Source organism: Microsporum canis, genomic scaffold (genome assembly GCF_000151145.1).
Source record: "Microsporum canis CBS 113480 supercont1.3 genomic scaffold, whole genome shotgun sequence".
NCBI lineage: Eukaryota > Fungi > Ascomycota > Eurotiomycetes > Onygenales > Arthrodermataceae > Microsporum > Microsporum canis.
Window position 1 is genome coordinate 971,023 of NW_003299167.1, and position 21,370 is coordinate 992,392.

Below are 21,370 nucleotides of genomic sequence, written 5' to 3' on the forward strand. Positions count from 1 at the left end.
CTGGCATGCGGTCACAACACAGGGATGTGACGCCTGATTGGACTCATATTTGCTAGATATTCAGCCCTTAGAACTATGCTCGTTAAATGTCTTCCCGAATTACTGGGTGCTTGGTGCTTATTGCAGCCCTCTCATCGCTATATGAATGTTTGGGTCAGGGTATGCCACACCTAGGTTGTCGATGAACCTTTAGCCCCGTGCTTCGATAGTAGGCTCATAATATTATTGTCCCCGTTATCGCTTGCGTAGTCTAAGGGTCGTTTTCCCGTAGCATCTCGAGCATTAATATCTGCTCCAACTTCAATAAGCTTCCGTATAATCGTGGTGTTACGCATATCTACAGCGTAGTGCATCGCAGTGTGGCCGGCTTTGGACATGCTATTAGGGTCCACCCATTGTCGGTCTAAAATCAAGTAGACGATATTGACGCTGTCGTGCAAGATTGCCATATGAAAAATAGATAGGCTACCTTCATCATCGTTGTTGGGATGAATGTCAGCCCCATAGCTAACGAGTGTTTCAAAAGCTGCAGCATGATCATGGTGGAGTGTGCAGCGAATCGGAGTGTGACTATCTTGTTGGTCACAATTTGCACTCATGCCATGGTGAATAAGCTCTTCTATAATACGCCACTTTCCAGACTCTGCAGCGCAATGAAGTGCGTTTCCATACCAGTTTTTCAAGTAAGGATTAGCACCCTTTGCCAATAGCGCTCTGACTACTGATACATGGCCCCTGGATGATGCTTTAATAAGCGGCGTCGTACCCATTTTGGTTGGTTCGTCAATAAATATATCTCCTTGATCGAGCATATTATGAAGTGTCTTTTCAAGGCCGAAGTGGCTGACAAGATGCAGGGCAGTGGTGCTATAACACTCTGCAGGTTCCCAGTACATCCGACGGTACAATTGGGCATATTGCATTATCTGATTAGCACTTGCCACCGCATCTCTGGAGGAGAAGAACTCGAATATTAAGCGCTGCACTGCTGAAGAGTCTTCAGACCGTCGTGCATGCATACCCCAGTACCTTGAGGCGTATGAAAGGAAAGCGTGAGACTCCATGCGAGAAATAATTCCACTTTCATCGGGCAACGGACCTTGCCTGAATGTGTCAAAGAGTAGATATGTAAGACAGCCCGATGCTAAACTTGCTTCCGCATGAAGGAAGAGTTGAGAACTACATCCTGTCAAGTACTCTTGAATTGAATAATGAACAAGGCGAATGGCCATAGTCTCTAGGTCGACAACCACAAGGCCTTGGCAGCATGTTTCCATTACCCTGGATGAAGGGCGGTACATCGGATTCGTCGCCTTTTGGCCAGCTCTAACAGATAAGGCATCACTCAATTCATGCACAGTCATTTCCCGCTTTGCATGGCAGATCCACATGAGGATGTCCATACCAAGTCGCATCTGACTTTCCGGAAGCCTTTTAATGCGAGCGATCGTCTCTTCAAAGGCCCCCGGAAGAGTTTTGGATAGAGAGTAGAGCGCGTCTTCCATATCGCCGGCAGTAGGCTGAGCCAGAATAGTCTGAATTTGGAGCACAGGAAGAAGAAACCTGTATACCTAAACATTAGTGCCTAAAATACTAACTCATTTGATCTTTGCCATAATTTGGGTTTAACTCACATGCCCTCTGCCTTTTTAACAAGAGTATCAACTACCTTGGTGGCAAATTCATGGTCTACAACGTCCTGAACATCGGCAAGGTCAATTTCTCGATATAGGTATCGCCTAAGGTCAGATTCATGGGCTTGGATGACTATTTGCCGATGTGCTTGGAATGCAGTATGAATATCGCGAGGATACGGACGACTAGTCACAAAAAGACGGACGGCAGGATTTTGTTTCGATATCTGATTTAGAAACGAGAGTAATGGTTTCCGGTTAGTTGCTTCTATGCACTCATCAAGAGCATCAATGATAATGTAGGTGCGCTGGACGCCTTGAGTAATACTAAGTATCAATTTTTCGAGCTCGTGCGCTGGTAATGAGGATGACCCCCCTGACTTTGTATATGCACCCATCACACATTGGGGTATATCTGGCATCATAGCGATTATTTGTCTCAAAATACTGGATAGTACGCCGCTATGCGTTTGAAGATCTTGGTCTTGGTAGTCAAAGTAATGGAATGCCATTACATCATGACCCGAAATTGAGTTCCTAATCTCATCAATAACCATTGTGCTTTGGGTTGTCAGCTTATGTTAGGCAAAAAAGACATGGATGGTCCTTACGTCAGGACGGTTTTCCCAGACCCTTGAACACCATGGCACCAAAGAACATTGGAACAGGAGATGCCATCTCGCCATTGTATATATTCAGGGTTTTCCAAAAACCAGCCCCCTGTGCCATCAACGCGAGCTGAGCGCAGGTTATGATGTTTTTGAGCATGGTTAAGACTCGAAATCCAGTTGAGGATCGCCTTTCGTTTTCTATTCTTGCGGTCATCTTGAAGTAGACGTGATTGGTCCTCGACGGCTTCCTGTAGCTGTAGAGTCTTTTTCTCTAAGGTTTTTAACACTCTGAAGCTTTCTGTCTGTCGTTCTAGGACCTTCAGTACGTCATCGGAAGTGCGAGACAAGAGTGATAGTCCGTCAATCGAAAGTGCAAACTGTATCCACTGAGCAAAAGTTCTGAGGTCTTGAATCGCGTTTTGATACTCCTTCTCACTAAGTGGCCATATGTACCGGCTTCGTCTGCCTGCGCCCTCTTGGCCTAATTTATTACAAAGAGACTTTAGCTTAACTTCACAGGATGATATACATGACTGAAGTGCTGAAGTTCGTTCGAATACTAGGCCCTTGCTATCTTTACCCCGAAGAAACTCGTCTAGACCCAATAGGTTCGATTTCAACGCTTCGAGTTCGGTGAGCAGTGTGGCGATAGAGTTCGTCCTGTTCTTCACGCTGGACAAATAGCTTTTAGTAACCTTGATCGTAGATCCAACAAAAGTTACAAGGCTTAGGACGCCGAGCGAGATTGAGAACGGGTCCATAGTTGTCGAGGAATATATGATATGAGTGAGCTGGTCTGGGTCAAAATTTGATACCTGAGGGGCAAGTTAGTCATCCGTGGAACCCGACACCCGTCCGGCCGGCCCGTCCCATACACGCGGATCAACTATAATCCTAAAGTAAGAAGTCGGTCTGCTTAAGTAATCAATTTCTGAACGACGGACCGATGTAGGGCCGATGATTAGTCAGGAATGAAGGTAAGCTCAATGAAAGGTTGCAAAAAGGTCTTTCTTTCACATACATCGTGACCATTAGTGGTTGTATCTGATACTTATATCATGATAATATCAAAGCTCTTCCCAAGGGCGTCGGGGAGATCGCTCTCCTCTCTTATTCAGAGGCGTGTCCCTATTACTTGTCGTGGTGTGTTAATGCTATCTGACAGTGACTATCTATCTATGCTGACCTTGACCTTATGTTAGGCAAGCCTATCAGTTATGAAGAAGTTTTTCAGTACAATAATGGGCGATTCCTTGTTGATGAGGAGTATCAGTATGCAAGACGCTATATTCGGTTCAACATTAATAAACTATGCGACCTTGTCTCGTCAATTGTTGGCAACGGCGCTTCGGTCACTAAAGTTGCGAAAATGGAGGGAGGATTCCACAAAGCTCTTCTAATGACTCTCAACAATGGGACTGAGGTAGTTGCCAAAATTCCCTGCCCACATGCCGGTCTACCGACTCTTTCAACCGCGTCGGAGGCTGCTGTCCTAGAGTTTGGTAAGCAGGACTCCCTATCTTGTTAGATACATTTTCTAAGTATTATAGTCCGAACTCATACAAAAATCCCGGTTCCTAGAGTTCTAGCTTGGAGCTCCGATCCTAAAAATCCAATTGGGGCAGAGTACATTATAATGGAAAAGGCCAAAGGAGTTCAGCTAACTAGAGTCTGGGAGGGTCTACCTGATACTAGTCGCCTAGAAATCATAAAAAGCCTTGTCCTAGTGGAGAAACAGCTATTATCTCTCCAGTTTCCAGCTTATGGAAATTTATACTTTCGCCGTTCTATCCCTAACTTGCCGCAAATACCTCTGGATAAAGACGTTGATCCATCTGGTCGATATTGTGTTGGGCCCGCAGCTAGTACTCCATGGTTATATGACCAGGCTAGCGGTGGACACAAAGGCCCAAAATACAATACTGGACCATGTACGTTTTGTTATATTCTGCACCTTCAATCACTTATGTTAACTTCTTCTTAGGGCCCAGTTTACAAGCCTTGGGAGAAGCTCTCACCAACCGCAGCTTATATAAAGGGTTTTCCTCTGATATACCACCCTCGAGATACCAGCCTCCATATTATGGTACTCCGTCTTCCCATAAGTTAGTGCTTGAATCTGCGATGAAGATTCTACCATTAATTTCGAATCATCCAAATTTGGTAACGACCTCTACGCCAGTGCTACTACACACAGATCTACATATGGGAAATATCTTTGTAACAGAGGGAGAGACCATAAATATTACTGGTATTATTGATTGGCATTCTATTACAATTGCACCAAAATTTTTGCAGGCGCGATGGCCCGTATTCCTCGAACCCTTGGATGGTTATAATATTGGACCGGTAGTACCCGAGCCACCTTCGGGACTTGAAGATATGGATACTGAAGAAAAGGCTATTGCTATGCTTACTTATAAGCAAAACTATCTCGCCAAGGCTTATGAAATGGGCACAGGTGCCTTTAATGTTAGTTTATATACTGCATTACAAGTACCACCAGCACTCAAGGAGATCTATATTCGCTGCGGGGAGACATCAGTTGATGGGATTTTCCCCCTTCGTTCCTGCTTAGCTGAACTATATAAGTACTGGTCAAATCTGAGATTTACAGAGCCTTGTCCTATACACTTTACAGAGGATGAGCTTTCGTGCTATCACGAAGAGCTTGCGGCATATGAAGAATGGAATGATCTTCAAGAAATGGTAAAGAGGGCATTGGACACTGATTCAGAAGGTTGGATATCCCCCGTATTTAACTATGAAGAAAAGAAAAGACAAAACAAGGAGCTATACCAGTTGTATGCAAGCAGGGCGCTAGCCGGAAATAAATCCATGGAGGAAGTCAAGCAAATGTGGCCCTTCGCAGTCAACACATAGGGAGTGCCCGCTGCAACCATAACAACAATTTTGTGTAAACCATGATACCAATTTTGGTTACCAGTGATGTCGTTCTGCCTTATATAGCTTCCCTATTCCGGCTCAGCAATCGGTAACGAGGCAAAATCTATATCTCCCTCAGATGTTAGACAACACATCTCATAAATTTATTCAAGCTATTACATACGCTAACCCAAATTATCCTTTGCCTGCTTCGCTAGTGAAGTCCAAACATCTTTACAAACCCCCTCTTTATCTTCCTCCTTGGTATTGATATCGAAGGAAGCAGTTGCAAGGTTTGCATGGGTACCATTCTTCTTAATCCACTTCTTAAGCGCTTCATTTGTTGCTTGGGTATTAACCTGAAGATAGATATGTCTGCGGCCATTAATTACCTCCCCAGCGTCGACACGGAGTTGGGCGTTTCTATCATTCTTGTCGGTCTTAGGCGGAAGAATGCGCCCTCCTGGTGTATGTTCTTTAAAAAGCTTTTGGAAACCTTCGATAAAGGCAATCCCAAAAGTTTTTAGGGCTTTAGACATAGCAACAGTTGGGGCCGGTAGGGATTAACAAGGCGGTTTTCGTAAGGCTAAATTAAAGAATGGGCAATTGTGTTCTTTGGGGAGATTTTGAGATGAATGAGATAAATTAGAAAGGAAGAGGCATAGTTCACACCACTCTCTTATATAGTGGTTCTCTTTCTTTTATGTACACAGTACTGCTCCTAATGGCAATTATGCTGGGCGGCAGGAAGAGAGGATGTTCAATTCCGCCCAGTCCCACAGTGATTGCTTGTCTATAGATAGTTACGGCGCTTAGAAGCAGGGAGTTAAATCCCTGCTCAAAGTAGAGAAAATGATAGGCTAGGGAGGATCGAAAATGGGTTCCCTAAGTAGGTTTCCTACATCGCCCCCAATTAGTTACGTATATCAACGTATCCCTTACCAACTAATCCTTTGCCTAAGTGATGGCGCATCAAGTACTGTCTATATATAATTATCTACCTTGCAGCCGCATGATGGTAACGTGTGTGATACTGAACCTTGCCCTTAGTCTCCGCATCCACGCTATGGTGATGTTCTCTCCTAGCTCTTTGTGAGGTTTGACATTGTGATAATTCCTTTCAACAACCCGCCAGCGACTATGTATATATAAGATTGGTGGCTCACGTGACACTCTCACAAAAACTGCGGACTTCGGAATATATATATTCCTGTGTATCTGAAGAATCAGCCACGTGATATAATCATCGCCAGAGATGGAATTTTCGACGCTTCTTGACATTGAAAATAAGAGAGCTAGACGGCAACGGTGCCTCCTTGCCCACTACCAACGTACCTGGAGCTCTTCGATCTGTGGGCTTTTGTGTCTATTCGAGTAACATTGGCTTTCCGGAGCTGCTTATTTTTCACCTCTACCTCGAACAGACACATTTGGTGCACGCTGTGCCCATGAGTGAACGGTATCATGAACTCCTCGACACGCAGCCAGCTTCTTCGCATATGCGGAATACCCTTCTCTCAGTCGGCTACTAGATCTGTTGGCCCCTCAGCGCCATCCCTTCTCCGAAATGCTCAACCTCTAGCGGCGAAGACGACTATTCCCAGACAGAATGTCTTACCCTCTCTACAACGATCTCTTTTTTCCACATCTTCTCCCGCTCAATCCCAAGCACCTGCCTCAGACTCAACCTCTACAACAACGCCCACTTCTTCCACCTGTCTCCCTCCGGGCATGAGTCGTAACTTTGGCACCGTTATTTCCGCTGGCCGCATGCAGCACACAGTTCGCGTGGAACAAACAAGCACTAAATTCGACAACCATCTTCAGAAACGCTTTATTGAGAAGAAAATATACATGGTCTCTGACCCTCGCGATTCGCTACGAGAAGGCGACAAGATTGAATTCTGGAGCGGACGGCGTGTGAGTGAGCATGTCAGACATGTCGTGGAAAGGATTATAGTGCCATTTGGAACTGCAATTGAGGACCGTCCCCCAGTTATGACGTATGCGGAAAGAGTGGAGGCACAGCTGAATGCTCGGAAGAACAGAAGGCTCAGGAAACTTGGAAGAAGTACGGACGGTCAACCCGCTGATGTCGAGGTAACTGGAGAGCTGAGAATGGGGAAGCTCAAGCAGCGTGTTATGAAGCGGCTGGAGGCTGAAAGGGAGAGGCAGAAACAGCTAAATGTATAAGCGGTGGTCATGTTATCTGGCTTTTATACTCCCTGTTTTTTAGAAGGTTGTTTTGGCGATTTCACTGTATTAGTAGCTAAACGTTGTATATTAAAATCTGAAGTCCTGATCCGCCACACTTGACATAATTGCGATCCTTTTCGGGAATTCACTATGCCAACTTTATGTCTTCTCTGATAAGATGGGGTCAATTCAAATAGAGTGGTATAAGGGCATAAGTAAATCCCAGACTTTTTTATCATATTTTGGCAATGTATAATAATAATAAACTTGGTAGCCGCCCGCCCGGGTCACCGTGCCAAATCCCAGATAAACAAGCAACTCCAGATAACATGAAACCAGGATGCCAATCACAAGCCCTTTTCTTCCCCTTTACAAGGCCCGAGGAATACTTCACGAACAAAACGCCGTATAAACTTTAGGCAATGCAACTCCGAGAATGTTCGTATAAACCCCAGAAAACAACACCTTAAGAATACTTTCCAGCAAACAAATGCAGAGAAGACAAGCATATTCGTAGTATATAACTGGCGTGAAGAAGGCAGGCTTACCCTCCTCTTTCTCCAAAGTGCTTCGCCCATTCATCGTAGCGATTTAGTCCGGTTTGACTTACGCTGGGCCGGATCGAAAGAAGGGAGGCCTCGAAATCTTTGAAGGAAATAGGGGGGATTTTCTCCATAGGTATGTGAAGGAGGTCTTCACCTAGATTTCGGAGGGGCCCCATAGCCGCATCTTTTGCAAGAGCGGTAATGTCAGACCCAGAAAACCTAGCACAGGTGTCAGATATTATATGGACAAGATGATACGGACGGTGTAGTTTATTTTGCCTACCTTCAGTAATACTAGACAATCTATCAATATCAGCATCCGAAAGCTCGTGCTTTTGATGGCTGAGCAGTTTTTGTAACTGTAATTTTCGCACTTCGAACTCTGGGAGAGGTATATACTGTCTGCGAACAAACCGACGTCGAGCTGCGTCGTCTATATCCCAGGGCATATTTGTTGCAGCAAGGACTAGAACGCGTAAAGGGTCACCGAGCCTCTTTTCTTTGGCGTTTTGTTCTCTTCCTGCAGCAGCCCGTTGTAGATCAGACCACTGTATAAGAAATTCGGTTTTGATTCGTCGTGAAACTTCTGCCTCGCTAGACCTAGATCGAGAGGAAAGCAGTGCATCGATCTCATCGACAAAAATGATAGACGGAGCTAGTGCTTTTGCCAGCCCAAAGAGAGCCCGAACAAGTTTCTCGCTTTCTCCATGCCATTTAGAAGCTAAGCTGGAGGCAGAAACGGAGAAGAAAGTCGATTTAGATTCCGTAGCAACAGCTCTGGCGAGCATAGTTTTGCCAGTACCAGGGGGTCCGAAGAGTAGCATACCCCTAGCTGGCTCGCGGAGACCCATGAATAGATCCGGACGAAGAAAAGGATATACGACGGCTTCTTTCAGGGCGTTCTTTGCAGGTTCCAGGCCAGCAACGTCATCCCAGTGAACTTCATCTCCATGGACCACAATTTCTGTGAAGATTTGCTCAGCCGCCTCTTTATCGGCTCCTTTAGGTAAATTACTCAATGCTTTCTTTAAAACTAGATCGTAATCAGGTTCGTGTTCCGATGGGTTCTTATCTTCATCAGCGTCATTGCTCTCTCCGTGGGCAGGGAGCTCTGCTGATGATTTGCTAGACCTCGATCCCGTCCTCTGCCGCCCAACTATTGGGCGCTGTGCCGGGGCTGAAGCCTGGGCACTCGCCTGTCTAACTCTGCCATTAGGAGGAGAGCCATCATTGCGAGCTTCGATATCCCTGATAGAATCTTTCACATTCAGTCTTGGCTTGGAAGGTGCAGAGTTCGTTTTGACAACCTTCCTCTGGCAAGCGTCTTCTGGCGGAATCTTGTTGGAGCGAATTTGAGAAGTGCCAGAAGATGGTGGCGTGGACCGTGGAGGATCCACGGTCGAGGGTTTTGCAGAAAGTGGAGGCCTATGATGAGATGAGTTACACCCAGTATCTTGCTTCGTATCCGGCTGCTTCAACTTATCGAATGAGCCCCCTTTAAGATCCGGGGAGGAATCTGGAAAACCGTTACAAGGTTCTATTTCCGCCGGCCTTTGGGCGGCCGCAGCTGCTGCCGCAGCACCGGCAGCTAGGCTTGCAGCAGAATGGTCTCCCGATATCCTTCGTGTGATGGGAGGGCTTGAGAAGTAGTCTGAGCGATAAGCTGATCGGCTCGGTGTTGAAAGTTCCTCGAGGGAGTGGCGCGTTGGTGGAGCGTCTTTCCGCGAGCCGGAGTCACTCGAAGTACTCTTGCGCGGAGCCGATGGGGTAGACTCATTTACCGGCGAAACCTGGCCACGTTTCGATGAGCTCGAGTGTGTAACAAAACTCCAAGCCAAACCCGCGGCTTTGGAAGCAACAGGTCTTGAATGTTTGCGCGGCGGGGTACTAGAACTCGGGGGTGTTTTCGGGTCCTTGCCGCGAAGAGTCGTGAGCAGGGTCTTTTTCTTCTCCGGAGGTGGTAACCGATTCGTTTCCCTACTTAAAGATGGTGCTGGCAGTATGGGAGGCGACGGTAGCGAGTCCAACCCTAAGCCGCGCACATCACTAGAACTTTGGGGAGTTGGCGTTATCGAGTTCAAGCTCGATTGGCTATGCATCGCAGAGCGCGACGGCAGTGTCGACGGCCGTGACAATTCCGGATAACCTATGGGTGGGATAGTTCTATCGCCAATCCATCCTGCCGTGCCACTACTTGATCTCTGAGGCCCATTCATCTGTGGCCTTGACTTTTCCAGCTTTCCTTTGGAGATTGGCGTCGTCTTCGTGTCAAGGTCCATACCAGCCTCTTTGCGACTTTCTCTTAGGGTTTCTAAGAGGCTCACCCTTTCTTTACACTGGAGTTCCAGCTCGCGCAGCGAATCTTGGTAACTTCGCTCCGTGTCGTTCTTGGGAACATAGGTAGACGGCACTCTATGCGCATTGTGATAATAGATTGCGTCAAGGGCAGATTTCCAGGCCCGTAACGCTTCCGACTCGTTATTCTAGAGCAGAAAGAAAAGAGCTTAGTAGGAAAATTCTGTCAAGTGTAGTTCTACCTTCATTGCATAAGTGACAAAAGGTAGGCAATAATGCCGAGTCGATCAGCCCAGCGTTGGCGTGGGGCATCGTAGGACTACTACGGCGGCTAGAGGGGAACAGGAAGTTCAATATAAGTACCTGGCTCTCAAAATAAACGGCCGTCGAGCACATCAGATGGCAGTCATCGTATGTCTTCTGCATGGAAGACGAAGCCTTAGGACGCATCATTGCGGTGGTGGGCAGATGTACCAAGGATCCCCCTCACCCCATGGGCTTTCACGCAGCGTACTCAAAGCTCATCAAGCAGCCGGAAGGACAACCCAGAGGAATCGGTACAGACGGTCATAAAAATGTCGAAACGGACAGGATGAGATGGAAAAATAATATGTGCTGGGAGCACTCCGTGGAATGGGACAACCTCCGGCCCTGCCGTCTGCCGGCCCACAGCGGCGAGTCAGTGAGAACTATAGGAGACGAAGCAGTGAAATCGAAGAACAGGCCGTCAGACAGCCTGGAAGATTCGATATCTACCCGAGTATCAGGCTGCGTCTGTGATAAGTCGTGGTTGTTCCGGTCTTCGATACTTGGACTTCTTAGAACTTGCACAAAGTATTTCAACTTTCCCATCCTTTTAACTCGCGCCACATCCGGGGACTTAGTCAGCCATCAAAGCCCATCCGATGGTTGATAGCACGTCGAAGCCCTCAGCAAGGGAGATGGCAACATTGGCCGGCTTGATATGCGAGCTTCGGCTGAGGCATAGAAGCCCTGCAGCATGACGTTTTGCCTCGTGGCAGAAGAAGCAAGGAATAATATATTTCTGGCCCTGGACGATATCTTGTCGTATTCAGTGGGGATCTTTGGGCCCCCTTGTCCATACACAGTGTACATGGTTGAACATCATCTTGGGCTGTCTAATATCAGTATTCTCGTTTGTCTTCATATCTATATAAGTATAGTACAGGTATCCGTCATCGTTCTGTTGTACAAGGGGGTAAAAAAAGGGGGAAGCATGCAAAACTCCGCTCTATGCAATCAATATCTGTCCAACTCCAAGCAGAATGAGATGAAATGCCTTTAATACTTTGGGCGGTGCATCTTCAGTGAAGGGCGTCTTGACCTCGTTATGCGCTTATTTTCTTCCTGTGCCCGGTGCTTCAGGCTGAAGGCATAAGTGCTCAATGGCATCCGGCTGCCAACGAACTTCCCCTGAGGGCTGAACAGCTCGACCTTGGGGAAGTCATCCGGGGCTCTCGTTCTCGTCCTGACTTCACACGTGAGCTCTACCCATCCACAGCCCTCGATAAGGATGTCGATTCCCATAATCCGGTATAATTGTGGTAGTCCTCCTGAGGCTGGCGGTTTGGCGTATCTTGACGTCACGTCATACTTCAACTCGACTATCCCGGCAGAAGTAATCTGCTCTCCTATGCCTTCTTTCGCAATGTTCCCGTTGGGGCATTCTCGCTGTTGCGCCAGCATCTCGACCGCCTTGTCCTTGTGGGTAACGTGTGCCTCCAGAGAAACAAAGGGAGACGCCAATACGACCTCCTTCTCCTCAAGTGGTTTGATTCCGATCAGGCCGCCGAGCAGGAGGGACTGCGTGGGTTTGATAGATAGCTGGGTTGGCCGCGGGCGACTTGTCATCACCAGGTCAGGCTTATGCTTGTCCTGTACAAACTCATCGAGTCCAGAGCGGAAGAGGCCAGGTAGGTCAATGACCTCGCCTCGATGCTTGTCGAATGGTATCCTGATAGGAGAAGCCGTGGTGCCAGGGCGGATAGAGTCAATGGGGAGATTGGGGAATGGGACCTCCTTTTGGAGTGGTGGTAGTAAGACGGGAGCCCCGGCGTCATCATCTTCCAGCTCCTCAAATTGAGGAGCTGTTGCTTCTCCTGCGGAGGAGCGCCCTACTACCGTCACTCCCCTGGCATTCTGCAGCTTCTTTGCCTTGTAGGTAGGAGCAGACTTGGGGAAGACGGATGTGATCAGCTTGCTTTTGCCAACGTTCACTTTGCCGACCATCCACACACCACCGCCTCGATTCCATATATCCTCCTTTATCTGCTTCGTCCACCAGCCTCTATACGAGCTAACCATATGGACATTCCCCAGCCTTATGCCGTGCTCTTTGCGATCCAGGTTTTGTCGTAATATCTCCACCATGTCCTTCATCAGCGAATCCGCTTGCGGTTTTACATTCGACAGCAGGTCGGCTCGAGTGATAATGAAATTCAGCTCTGCAAGATGGCGACTTGATCCATGCTTCTTCGTATGTGACCTTCGGTTTTGGCTGCGTTGCGGTTGTAGCGGGACATGCCTGTCAAGGTTCGAGATCACGGAGAGTGGAAAATCGGCAGCATCAACAACATGGTAAACATAATTATTATGGAAAGGGGATTCCTCAATTAGATCACGTATATATGATAACGTGGGATATGGTATCGGATCGCCTTCCCCATGGTTGATTAAATTGTGGCATCGGTCACAGAGTGGAATCCCTACTTCTTTAGACTCCGGTGCTGCTTTGTTTCCCACCTCTGAGTCAACCAAAGCGGTTTCATTTGATTCGTTGTCTCTGATGACCTGTCGAATATATTGCTTCACTGGTTTTCGAGTGACGGTATAATAACCAGGCTCCTTGGGATAAACCCATTGTGTTAATGCGCCGCAACCATGACAGGTCTCAGGAAGAGCCCATGTTTCCAGATTCTGTCCAGCACTTGTTGCGCCTGCTGTAGAGTTGTATATCCGTTGCTGTCTCGGAAGAAGGGAGGGTGTTGGTAGTGTAATGGATGTTTTATTATATGGGTGAAGAGTTCGCCATTCTGGCAAAGGTCGAATGGGCGTGTGTATTCGGCGGATAGACGGAATGCGACGTACGATACTTCGAGATTGACACCGGAAAATAGGAATTATCATTGCGCACTCATTCCTCTCTTCCAGCGATGTTGATATTTAGAAGCTTGCAAAGTTGGGATGATTTTATTGCATCCCTGACATTGGAACCGGCGATAAATCTTAACCGCGGATTATCATTTGTCCGCTATAAAGAGCTGGTACTAAGGCAAGACTTGTATGGATCTAGAATATACATAGTTGAGAGATTTTCTCCAGTAAAGTAGGTATTAATACTATACACCAGGTCAAAAGCTCCTCTGTGGCCATGCCAGTCTGCTAGAATTCTGTGTTCCAGTTGCGCCAAAGTAAGAGACGAAAATGGAGGAAAGTCATAGCATCTAAGCCTTTGCCTTTCCTTTGCCTTTGATATCGGCTTCGTCCTCACTGTTAGCTCTATCGTCTTCGTCTGACATCAGTTCATCATCATCTTCCTCGTCGTCGAATCCAAAGTACCGTCTAGCTGGTTTCTTCACACTCGCGGTCGGTTCATCAGGGACAGCCTCCTCATCGACATCTTCCATATCGCTATCTTCGCTTGCATTGGCGGACCCTCCGCAACCGCTACTTCCACTCGCACTGGGGGAAGAGCTGTTCAAGAAGCCACCCGCAAGATTGTCCTTCCAGGCACCTCCCGCCATCGCCTGTAGCACAGCTTCACGTGCCTTTTCGCTCATCTCCTCTTTATCTTCCATCCAGGCACCATCCACCTTTCCTTTCCCCTCGCCGTTTCGGATCTCCTGTTCTTTCTTCTCCGCGGCCGCAACAGCAGCCTCCCATCTCCTCTTTCGTGCTTCCTTCTCTTTCCTGTCCATCTCCGGCTTCAAGGCAAGGTATTCAGCTAGAGCCTTTGCCTCCTTCACAGTTCGTAGACGGCGGCCATCAAGGTTTCGATTAGAGCCAGTGTTCGTATCCTGATTCCCCTTTCGTCGACTGGACATCCGGCCTCCTGCTGCTCGAAGTTGAGAGCCAAAGCCACCCTTACCACCGCATACGCGGACACTAAGGCGGAGTGGTAGGAAAGTAGAGGTGGTATTTGAGTTGCCATTTTCAATGTCTGGGATTAGACTGGCAAGTTTTGCAGGCGAGGAGAGGCAAACTTGCTTGTTGCTCGTGGTTGTTAGAATAAGGGGTGACGACTGGGCGGTTAGCGGGAATGGAAGATAGGCGCATATTCTATCTGTGAGGTCTGTGATGGAAGAAGTCGACGGTAGAGGTATGGCTAAGGTTGGAGGAAGTGATAGACCAGGGAATGACGATAGAAGGACGTTAATCGTAGATGGCGCCATGTTGACCGGAGAAAAGGCTAAGCTGATGGTTTTGCGTGTACTCGTTTATCTTATTCAAATCAGACCGTAGCCAGCGTTCGAATGAAATTGAGTATGAGTATCGCTGTTGACTGTTGAAGTTATCAATCTCAACATCGCCATCAAAGTTACTATCACGTGATAGAAATTCTATATCACGTGAATGAACGTATAATTACATAATATATTAGGGCAAGTGGTTCGCGAACCCTAAAAATTTCCCTTTTCACACTTTATTATCCAGCCTATCGTGAGTTTGCTCTCAGTCAAACCACCTTCACCAAGAACTACAGATCGCATTGTCAAAAGCGATTCCCCGAAAAGCGCCAGGAACTCGCGACAATGTAAGTGAAAAGACTGTATAATTCCGGATACGCATATACTAAATTGTTGTAGGCTTATTCCAAAGGCTGACCGCAAGCTCATCCACGAGTACCTCTTCCGCGGTATGCGACTGCCCCTAAGAGCCATATTGAAAGCGATTCCCGAAACTAATTATTGTCTTCAGAGGGTGTTCTCGTGGCTAAGAAGGACTATAACTTGCCAAAGCACACCGACATTGACACCAAGAACCTCTATGTACGTGTTGAGAGGCCAGGATGATCTAATGTACAAATACTCATCGTTATTGATACAGGTCATCAAAGCCTGCCAGTCTTTGACTTCTCGCGGCTACCTCAAGACCCGTTTCTCGTGGCAGTACTACTACTACACCCTCACCCCCGAGGGTCTTGACTACCTCCGCGAATGGCTCCACTTGCCTGCTGAGATTGTGCCTGCTACTCACATCAAGCAGCAGCGCTCTCACGCTCCCCCACGCGGTATGATGGGCGGAGAGGAGCGTGAGAGACGCCCCGGTGGCCGTGGCGGCCCTCGCGGAGAACGCGGAGAACGCGGAGACCGCGACGGTGGCTACCGACGACGTGAAGGTGGTGAGGGCAAGGAGGGCGGTGCTCCCGGTGAATTCAACCCATCTTTCCGTGGTGGATTCGGCCGTGGTCGCGGTGGTGCCCCAGCCCCATCTTCTTAAATCAACCTATCAACTTGACCAGGACGAATACACGAATGGACGTTCTGTCTGTACGATGGGAATGATATTGGATGATGGAATGTGAAGGAGGAAAAAAAAAGCTTTTACAACTTTGACGATAGCTAGATATATATCAATGGCATTTCATTCGTCACAAAGAGGCCCAATGGGTATTTCAATGTTTCTCAACTAGCATCTTTTAAAAAGCAGGGCAGTCCTAATATAGGTCTACTGGAACCGCTTTCGATCATACCTGACAACTGCCTGTAAAATGACGGAGGCACCATTCACGCAATCCTCGGCTGAGGAGAATTCTTCAGGATGGTGACTGACTCCGTCCTTGCACGGGACGAACACCATACTGGTGGGAACCCTCTTGTTGGTGAAGACGCTGTCATGCCCAGCTCCGCTGCGAATAGTTCTATACAGAGACTCTGGGTTCGGCTTATCAGCAACAACCGCCCTGGCGGACTCGGTGACACATTCGATACAACCGGGATCGAACTTGGTAGCCGGAGTCTCAAAGTCCAACTGCCACTCTACACGGCATGGCTTGCCTATCCCCTTCCCTTCCTCGGCAGCAATGGCGTCGAATTCCTTCCTCAACGCAGCATCCGCGACCTCTACATCCTCTATTTCAGGGCCACGGAGGTCAAAGCTAAAGCTGACGAAGCCGGGGACGGTGTTGACGCTGCCAGGCTTGACGTCGACGATGCCGACGCTGGCAAGACAGCCGTGCTTATGAGCTATTTCACGAGCACGTACCATCATCCTGGCAGAGGCGTACATGGCGTCCGCACGGTGGTGGAAGGCGGTGCTACCCGTATGGCAATCTCGGCCCGTTACGTTGATGCGGTACCAGCGGTAAGCCTGTACGCCGGTGACGACACCGACATGCTGACCGGCAGTGACGAGGTGAGGTCCCTGTTCGATGTGAAGTTCAAAATGGGCTGCCATGGGTGACGATTTGTACGAGCAGGGAACAGAGCCCAGGTAGTTGATCTTCTCCAGAGCTGACTTCATGGACTCAGGGGCTGATGCAGCGGAAGGGAGTGAGGCGACTGTTGGCACTTCAAGGAGAGAGTGCGCGATCTCCAGGGGTATGCTCTCAGCCCAGACGCCTGCGGATATCATACTCTTGGGGAACCGGGCTCCCTCTTCGCTGTTTTGTTTTTTTGTCAGTATTAGCTTGTACTCTATAGGGAGACGCACACCTGTATAGTCGGTCACCTACTTTGTCCAGTTCACTACACCAACACCGCCTTCCGTCTCAATGCCCTTCTCCTCGAGAACCTTCAGCATCTCGATGCCGGCGCAGACACCGAGGATGCCATCATATCTGCCGCCAGTAGGCTGGGTATCCAGGTGGCTGCCAACAAACGTCGCCGGCACATCTGCCCTCCTGCCAGGCCTGACGGCAAAAATGTTCCCCATGCTATCGACTGTGACTTTGCATCCGAGTGACTTGGTCGTCTCCACGAACCAGTCCCGAACCTGCTTGTCCTCCTGTGACAATGCGAGACGGGCCATGCCGGTCTCTGTAGGATGGCTGCTCACCTGTTAGCCAGCTGTGTATCTCATAGCAGCCCAGGCGACTTACTCTCCCCATCTAATGCCAGATCCCCACTGGCAGCTATGATGTATCCATTCCTGCAGTCTCTCCTTGTTGGCTCTCAGGCCAGAGACATCAGCTTCTGACAGTTCGGTGGTCAACATGTCGTATCAAGCCTTCTCGTTATATCTCATCAGCTTGTCTAACCGAGCTGGCACATCCCACGCTTCTTCCTATATATACAGTCGTCCATGGCTAGAAAGAGCCGAGCGGGGTGCGGAGAAACGCCGGGGAGAAGCCCGAAGCCGACGCTGTCCTCGTAGGGCGTTTCTCCTCTTCTTATCTGCCTTGGACATGGACATCGAGGCGTCTATTCGCATATGTTAGCATATACATTCTACGCTATTAGTCTCTATCTAGATATCCCTTTACTATGTAAAAAAGCACACACGCCGGTACTGCCACGCACCCAACTCCCGCTGCTACAACGTCCAAACCTCCCTTTTTCCTCGTTTCTTTTCGCCAGTCAAGCAAGGATCATAAAGTCAAAACTTCCTGCGCAAAAAAATAAAACTATCGACCGACTGTTGTCGATATCCAGGGGTTCAAAGATTGAAGAGCGGAGTATTATGGGCAAAACCACGGCCATCTCTGGTAAAAGGCAAGAAATGGATTCTGAGCTAGTTTGTCCCACTCCTCGCAGTTTCTCCCGTGACTTGCTTATAAGGGATGGCCGGAAGCCCAAGTTCGAGCCCTCGCCGGTTTTTTTTTCATTTTCTCTGATGTAGTAATATAAAAGACGCCCCTCCTCCGACTTCGACCATAACACGACAGTAGACGCCTTAGATACCGGCTTGACCAGGCGAACAGGATAGTCACAGTCACAATGGCTTCTGCTGCTTGTACCTTCTGCAATATCATCAAGGGTACGCCCACGTCTATCTAACCGCCACCAACAAGGTGATACTCATCATCGGACAGGTGAAATCCCTTGCATGAAGCTCTTCGAGAGTGAGCGCGTCCTCGCATTCCTGGACATCCAGCCTCTCAGCAGAGGCCATGCGGTCAGCCTAGCCTGATAGACAGTCAATACCGTAACCGATACACTGACTGACTCTGGCTCGATACATAGCTTGTGATCCCCAAGTACCACGGCGCTAAGCTCACAGACATTCCGGATGCAGACCTCCGCGAGCTCTTGGTGCGTCCGAGTCCTTGTGCTTCCAAAGATGTCAATGCTAACTATTCTAAAGCCGGTTGCGAAGAAGATCGCCGTTGCTGCTGGTGCTGATGATTTCAATATCCTTCAGAACAATGGCACGATAGCCCATCAGGTCGTCCCCCATGTAAGTATTTTATACCACCTTCAGTGCCTAAGGGCGTACGATGGCTAACTACTAGTCTAATAGGTCCATGTTCACATGGTAAGCTGCTCTCCTGCTTCCTGCTTCCTACAGCCTCTCAAGCTACTAACTTTCTTCGTCTAGATCCCGAAGCCCAACGAACCCGAGGGTCTCGGCATTCGCTGGCCCGCAAAGGAGGCAGACAAGGATGACCTCAAGACGCTCTGGGAGGAGCTCAAGTCCAAGATGTAAAAACATTAACGTCTATGTTAGATCTGAAGGGGTATCTCGTTATAAATACTATCTTCTTGTAGATTTGACACATCTCTTCACTCAAATGCACATGCAAAGTCAAGAAGCCGGAACCAAGGCGACGTCTAAAGTACAACCCCACGTTTGTCCCCTCGTCTGCCTCGGAATTGCAACCCAGACGAGGAAACAGAAAGAAAAAGAAAGGCCATTTAACCCACACAGGCATAATATACTATGTTCCATCATTAAAATGTACTCCATCCTCTATATCTGGTGAGTCAGAAACCATGAGGACAGCCAGGCATGCACAGAAATAGCTCCACTTGGGTATATCAGAGCTCAAAGGTAAGAAAGTGTGTGGCAGATCAGGCCACTGGAGCAGGCTGTTCGACTGCCTGGGCTACTGCCGGCACGGTCTCTCCATTCGTCTTTTCCGACAGCTGTGCGGAAGATGGCAGTTCTGTGGTTTCCTTTGACGGCGGAATGAGGCCCAAACGGTCATACATGGATCTTGCACGAATATACGGGTCTAACTGCCAGTAATTCTCGCGGAGCTTATCAGCCAGCTCATTCCTGGTTCTCTTTATATCACTTTCTCCGTTGGCAGTTGAGTTCGATTTGAGCCCGGCCCAGGACAGAGTTGCATCCTGGAAAGCGGTGGCTATCTCCATCCGTGTCTTTAATAATTCATCACGGCTAGCTGTATCCTTTTGCTTATCGTTTTCGCCTTCGGTGGGTTCAATATACTTATATTCATACTCATCATCGCCGCCGAGTGATTTGAGGAGGTTGCTGCGGGGAACGAGTGCTTCCAGGTCCTCGGTCGTCCTGGTGAAATGTACTTTGGCAGCAACCACCGGGTCAAGCCAGCCTTTGATAACGGACCAGATGCCAGAGAAGATCCAGGGTGCTTTGTGGACTAGAATCACGCCCAGGCTTTCAGGGTAGTTGGCTTCGAAGCACTTAATCATGAATTTAATGGGGGCATAATCCTGTTTCGCCCATTAGTACATCGACGTTATCTAAATTTGGAAAGTCGAGGGTTTAGCCCATACCATATTTGCCAGCGAAAAATCAGTCATATCAAATATAAGAGCCTGAGCAGTAGGTTAGCTATATTGTTCTAAATGAGAAAGAGAAAATGACAGGCTGAGCTTACAGCGGTTTCTATTGGACTCTGAAGAAGCATTCTTGACGTCTCAATAAGGTAGACAGTGTATCGTTCAAGGCTAGATTCACAATGAGCCCCGATTCGGTGCAGGCGCACTCGGATATAGCATATCGGCCGTCCGGACTTGTCGGTGCCATGAATGAAACTCTCGCCGAGGTGAAGAAGCTTTGAAAAATCAGTTGCTTCTTGCTGCTTGGCTGGGTCATCGCTTTTGCTCTCTTCTTCCATAAAACAGTCACCCTTAACCATGATGTTGTCGTCAAGATGCATGGCCTGTGAGCGCCATCTGAACGCAGACACCAGCATCACCAGTGCACGATTGACATCATATTTGCGCGCACGAAGGAATCGCAACAAGAGCGCATCGGGGTGGTCATGCTTAACCATGCCCCAGAAGGCAAGCCTTAGGTCTTCTGGCGAGGTATCCTTCAGAGCCTCGAGGAACTCCTTGGTCTCACCGTACTTGTCTTCCACGTCGGATAACTTCAAGCCTGAGGCCGAACTCGACAAGCTATCCGATGGAGATTCATTAGCAGTGTCGCTCTTCCTGCTGAAGAGGCCCAGTCTCCTTTTGGGTTTCTTCGCATCGGGAGTCCCGGCATCAGAGGGCGTCACGCTTCCTCCATTCTGCTGCTCCTTCTCCGGCCGCTCACTGGCAACGAACCCCCAAAGCTTGAAGAGCGCAGCCCAGAACTCCTGGAGCTTCTCCTCCTCTTCTTTTGTCAAGTTCCCGACATGTCCGGTGGGCTTTTGTTCAGCCATGATGCGATGAGCTTGTGGAGCGTCGATACCCTTCGGCAATGGGATAGCTGGCAGTGGTGGATGTTGATGTTCGGGGTCTCGTATATATAAAGCACCAAGCGCAAGCCCACCACATAGGACGAGAACGGAAAGAGAGAGAGTCCACAAGGAGGACGCTCCTATGACCTGCTCCTGTCTATGACGGGGCCTCGGAAGCGCGCGGGAGGGAAAAGGAGCTCTTGGAGACGGGGTATTTCTCCGCAGGCTGAGCGAGTGCAGGTGATATCGAGTCCAACGACTGAGAGTCACAGGCCTAATCAGCACGAACGGCGATTGATGCAGTATATTGAAAGAATGGCAGGGAAGTCGATTGGGCATATGTACTTCGGGACGGGATGGGTAAAGGGCCCTACTAAGGAGACCTAGAGAAAGAAAAGGCGGGGAGAAAAGGAGAGAAAAGAAGAAACGGGAGAATACGATCTTCCACTAATCCGGGGAAAAGGCAAAAGAGGAGAAAGCCTGACGGTCAAGGGGCGAGTAGTTTTTTCTTCCTGGCTTCATCGTTTCGTCCTCCAAAGTGTTTCTTCTTCTTCTGCCAGAAAAAGCAAAGATTCCGATCTTGCTTGGAGATCGAAGAAAGAGGGGATTCACGTGATCTCCATGTGGAAATCACATGTTCTCCAC

General features: G+C 48.5%; 11 protein-coding genes across 11 annotated transcripts; 4 read left to right on the forward strand and 7 right to left on the reverse strand.

Moving 5' to 3' along the window:
* Positions 1–170: 170 nt before the first annotated feature.
* On the reverse strand, positions 171–3,277 carry MCYG_03199 (conserved hypothetical protein; the record flags this gene model as incomplete). Its single annotated transcript, XM_002847647.1, has 5 exons — positions 171–1,563; positions 1,635–2,195; positions 2,246–3,060; positions 3,121–3,157; positions 3,267–3,277. The coding sequence occupies 5 exons, from the start codon at positions 3,275–3,277 to the stop codon at positions 171–173; spliced, it is 2,817 nt and encodes a 938-aa protein (XP_002847693.1).
* A 26-nt stretch (positions 3,278–3,303) lies between these two features.
* MCYG_03200 (conserved hypothetical protein) lies at positions 3,304–5,128 on the forward strand (the record flags this gene model as incomplete). The annotated part of the gene is made up of 4 exons (XM_002847648.1): positions 3,304–3,388; positions 3,448–3,747; positions 3,796–4,176; positions 4,230–5,128. The coding sequence occupies 4 exons, from the start codon at positions 3,304–3,306 to the stop codon at positions 5,126–5,128; spliced, it is 1,665 nt and encodes a 554-aa protein (XP_002847694.1).
* Positions 5,129–5,273: 145 nt separating this feature from the next.
* Positions 5,274–6,104, reverse strand: MCYG_03201 (conserved hypothetical protein; the record flags this gene model as incomplete). Its single annotated transcript, XM_002847649.1, has 5 exons — positions 5,274–5,345; positions 5,374–5,660; positions 5,736–5,825; positions 5,848–6,016; positions 6,063–6,104. 5 exons carry the CDS (start codon positions 6,102–6,104, stop codon positions 5,274–5,276), a joined length of 660 nt encoding a protein of 219 aa, XP_002847695.1.
* Positions 6,105–6,595: 491 nt separating this feature from the next.
* On the forward strand, positions 6,596–7,324 carry MCYG_03202 (conserved hypothetical protein; the record flags this gene model as incomplete). The annotated part of the gene is made up of 1 exon (XM_002847650.1): positions 6,596–7,324. One exon carries the CDS (start codon positions 6,596–6,598, stop codon positions 7,322–7,324), a length of 729 nt encoding a protein of 242 aa, XP_002847696.1.
* Positions 7,325–7,871: 547 nt separating this feature from the next.
* Positions 7,872–10,593, reverse strand: MCYG_03203 (vacuolar sorting protein 4b; the record flags this gene model as incomplete). The annotated part of the gene is made up of 3 exons (XM_002847651.1): positions 7,872–8,056; positions 8,156–10,355; positions 10,531–10,593. The coding sequence occupies 3 exons, from the start codon at positions 10,591–10,593 to the stop codon at positions 7,872–7,874; spliced, it is 2,448 nt and encodes an 815-aa protein (XP_002847697.1).
* An 876-nt stretch (positions 10,594–11,469) lies between these two features.
* Positions 11,470–13,314, reverse strand: MCYG_03204 (conserved hypothetical protein; the record flags this gene model as incomplete). Its single annotated transcript, XM_002847652.1, has 1 exon — positions 11,470–13,314. One exon carries the CDS (start codon positions 13,312–13,314, stop codon positions 11,470–11,472), a length of 1,845 nt encoding a protein of 614 aa, XP_002847698.1.
* A 317-nt stretch (positions 13,315–13,631) lies between these two features.
* On the reverse strand, positions 13,632–14,579 carry MCYG_03205 (conserved hypothetical protein; the record flags this gene model as incomplete). The annotated part of the gene is made up of 1 exon (XM_002847653.1): positions 13,632–14,579. The coding sequence occupies one exon, from the start codon at positions 14,577–14,579 to the stop codon at positions 13,632–13,634; it is 948 nt and encodes a 315-aa protein (XP_002847699.1).
* Positions 14,580–14,660: 81 nt separating this feature from the next.
* On the forward strand, positions 14,661–15,627 carry MCYG_03206 (40S ribosomal protein S10-A; the record flags this gene model as incomplete). Its single annotated transcript, XM_002847654.1, has 5 exons — positions 14,661–14,670; positions 14,842–14,941; positions 14,994–15,043; positions 15,106–15,176; positions 15,235–15,627. 5 exons carry the CDS (start codon positions 14,661–14,663, stop codon positions 15,625–15,627), a joined length of 624 nt encoding a protein of 207 aa, XP_002847700.1.
* Positions 15,628–15,855: 228 nt separating this feature from the next.
* On the reverse strand, positions 15,856–17,432 carry MCYG_03207 (N-carbamoyl-L-amino acid hydrolase; the record flags this gene model as incomplete). Its single annotated transcript, XM_002847655.1, has 4 exons — positions 15,856–16,789; positions 16,862–17,176; positions 17,228–17,321; positions 17,387–17,432. The coding sequence occupies 4 exons, from the start codon at positions 17,430–17,432 to the stop codon at positions 15,856–15,858; spliced, it is 1,389 nt and encodes a 462-aa protein (XP_002847701.1).
* Positions 17,433–18,065: 633 nt separating this feature from the next.
* On the forward strand, positions 18,066–18,774 carry MCYG_03208 (hit family protein 1; the record flags this gene model as incomplete). Its single annotated transcript, XM_002847656.1, has 5 exons — positions 18,066–18,105; positions 18,161–18,243; positions 18,312–18,380; positions 18,433–18,525; positions 18,667–18,774. 5 exons carry the CDS (start codon positions 18,066–18,068, stop codon positions 18,772–18,774), a joined length of 393 nt encoding a protein of 130 aa, XP_002847702.1.
* Positions 18,775–19,139: 365 nt separating this feature from the next.
* Positions 19,140–20,707, reverse strand: MCYG_03209 (phosphatidylinositol transfer protein CSR1; the record flags this gene model as incomplete). The annotated part of the gene is made up of 3 exons (XM_002847657.1): positions 19,140–19,766; positions 19,830–19,871; positions 19,934–20,707. 3 exons carry the CDS (start codon positions 20,705–20,707, stop codon positions 19,140–19,142), a joined length of 1,443 nt encoding a protein of 480 aa, XP_002847703.1.
* Between the last annotated feature and the right edge of the window lie 663 nt (positions 20,708–21,370).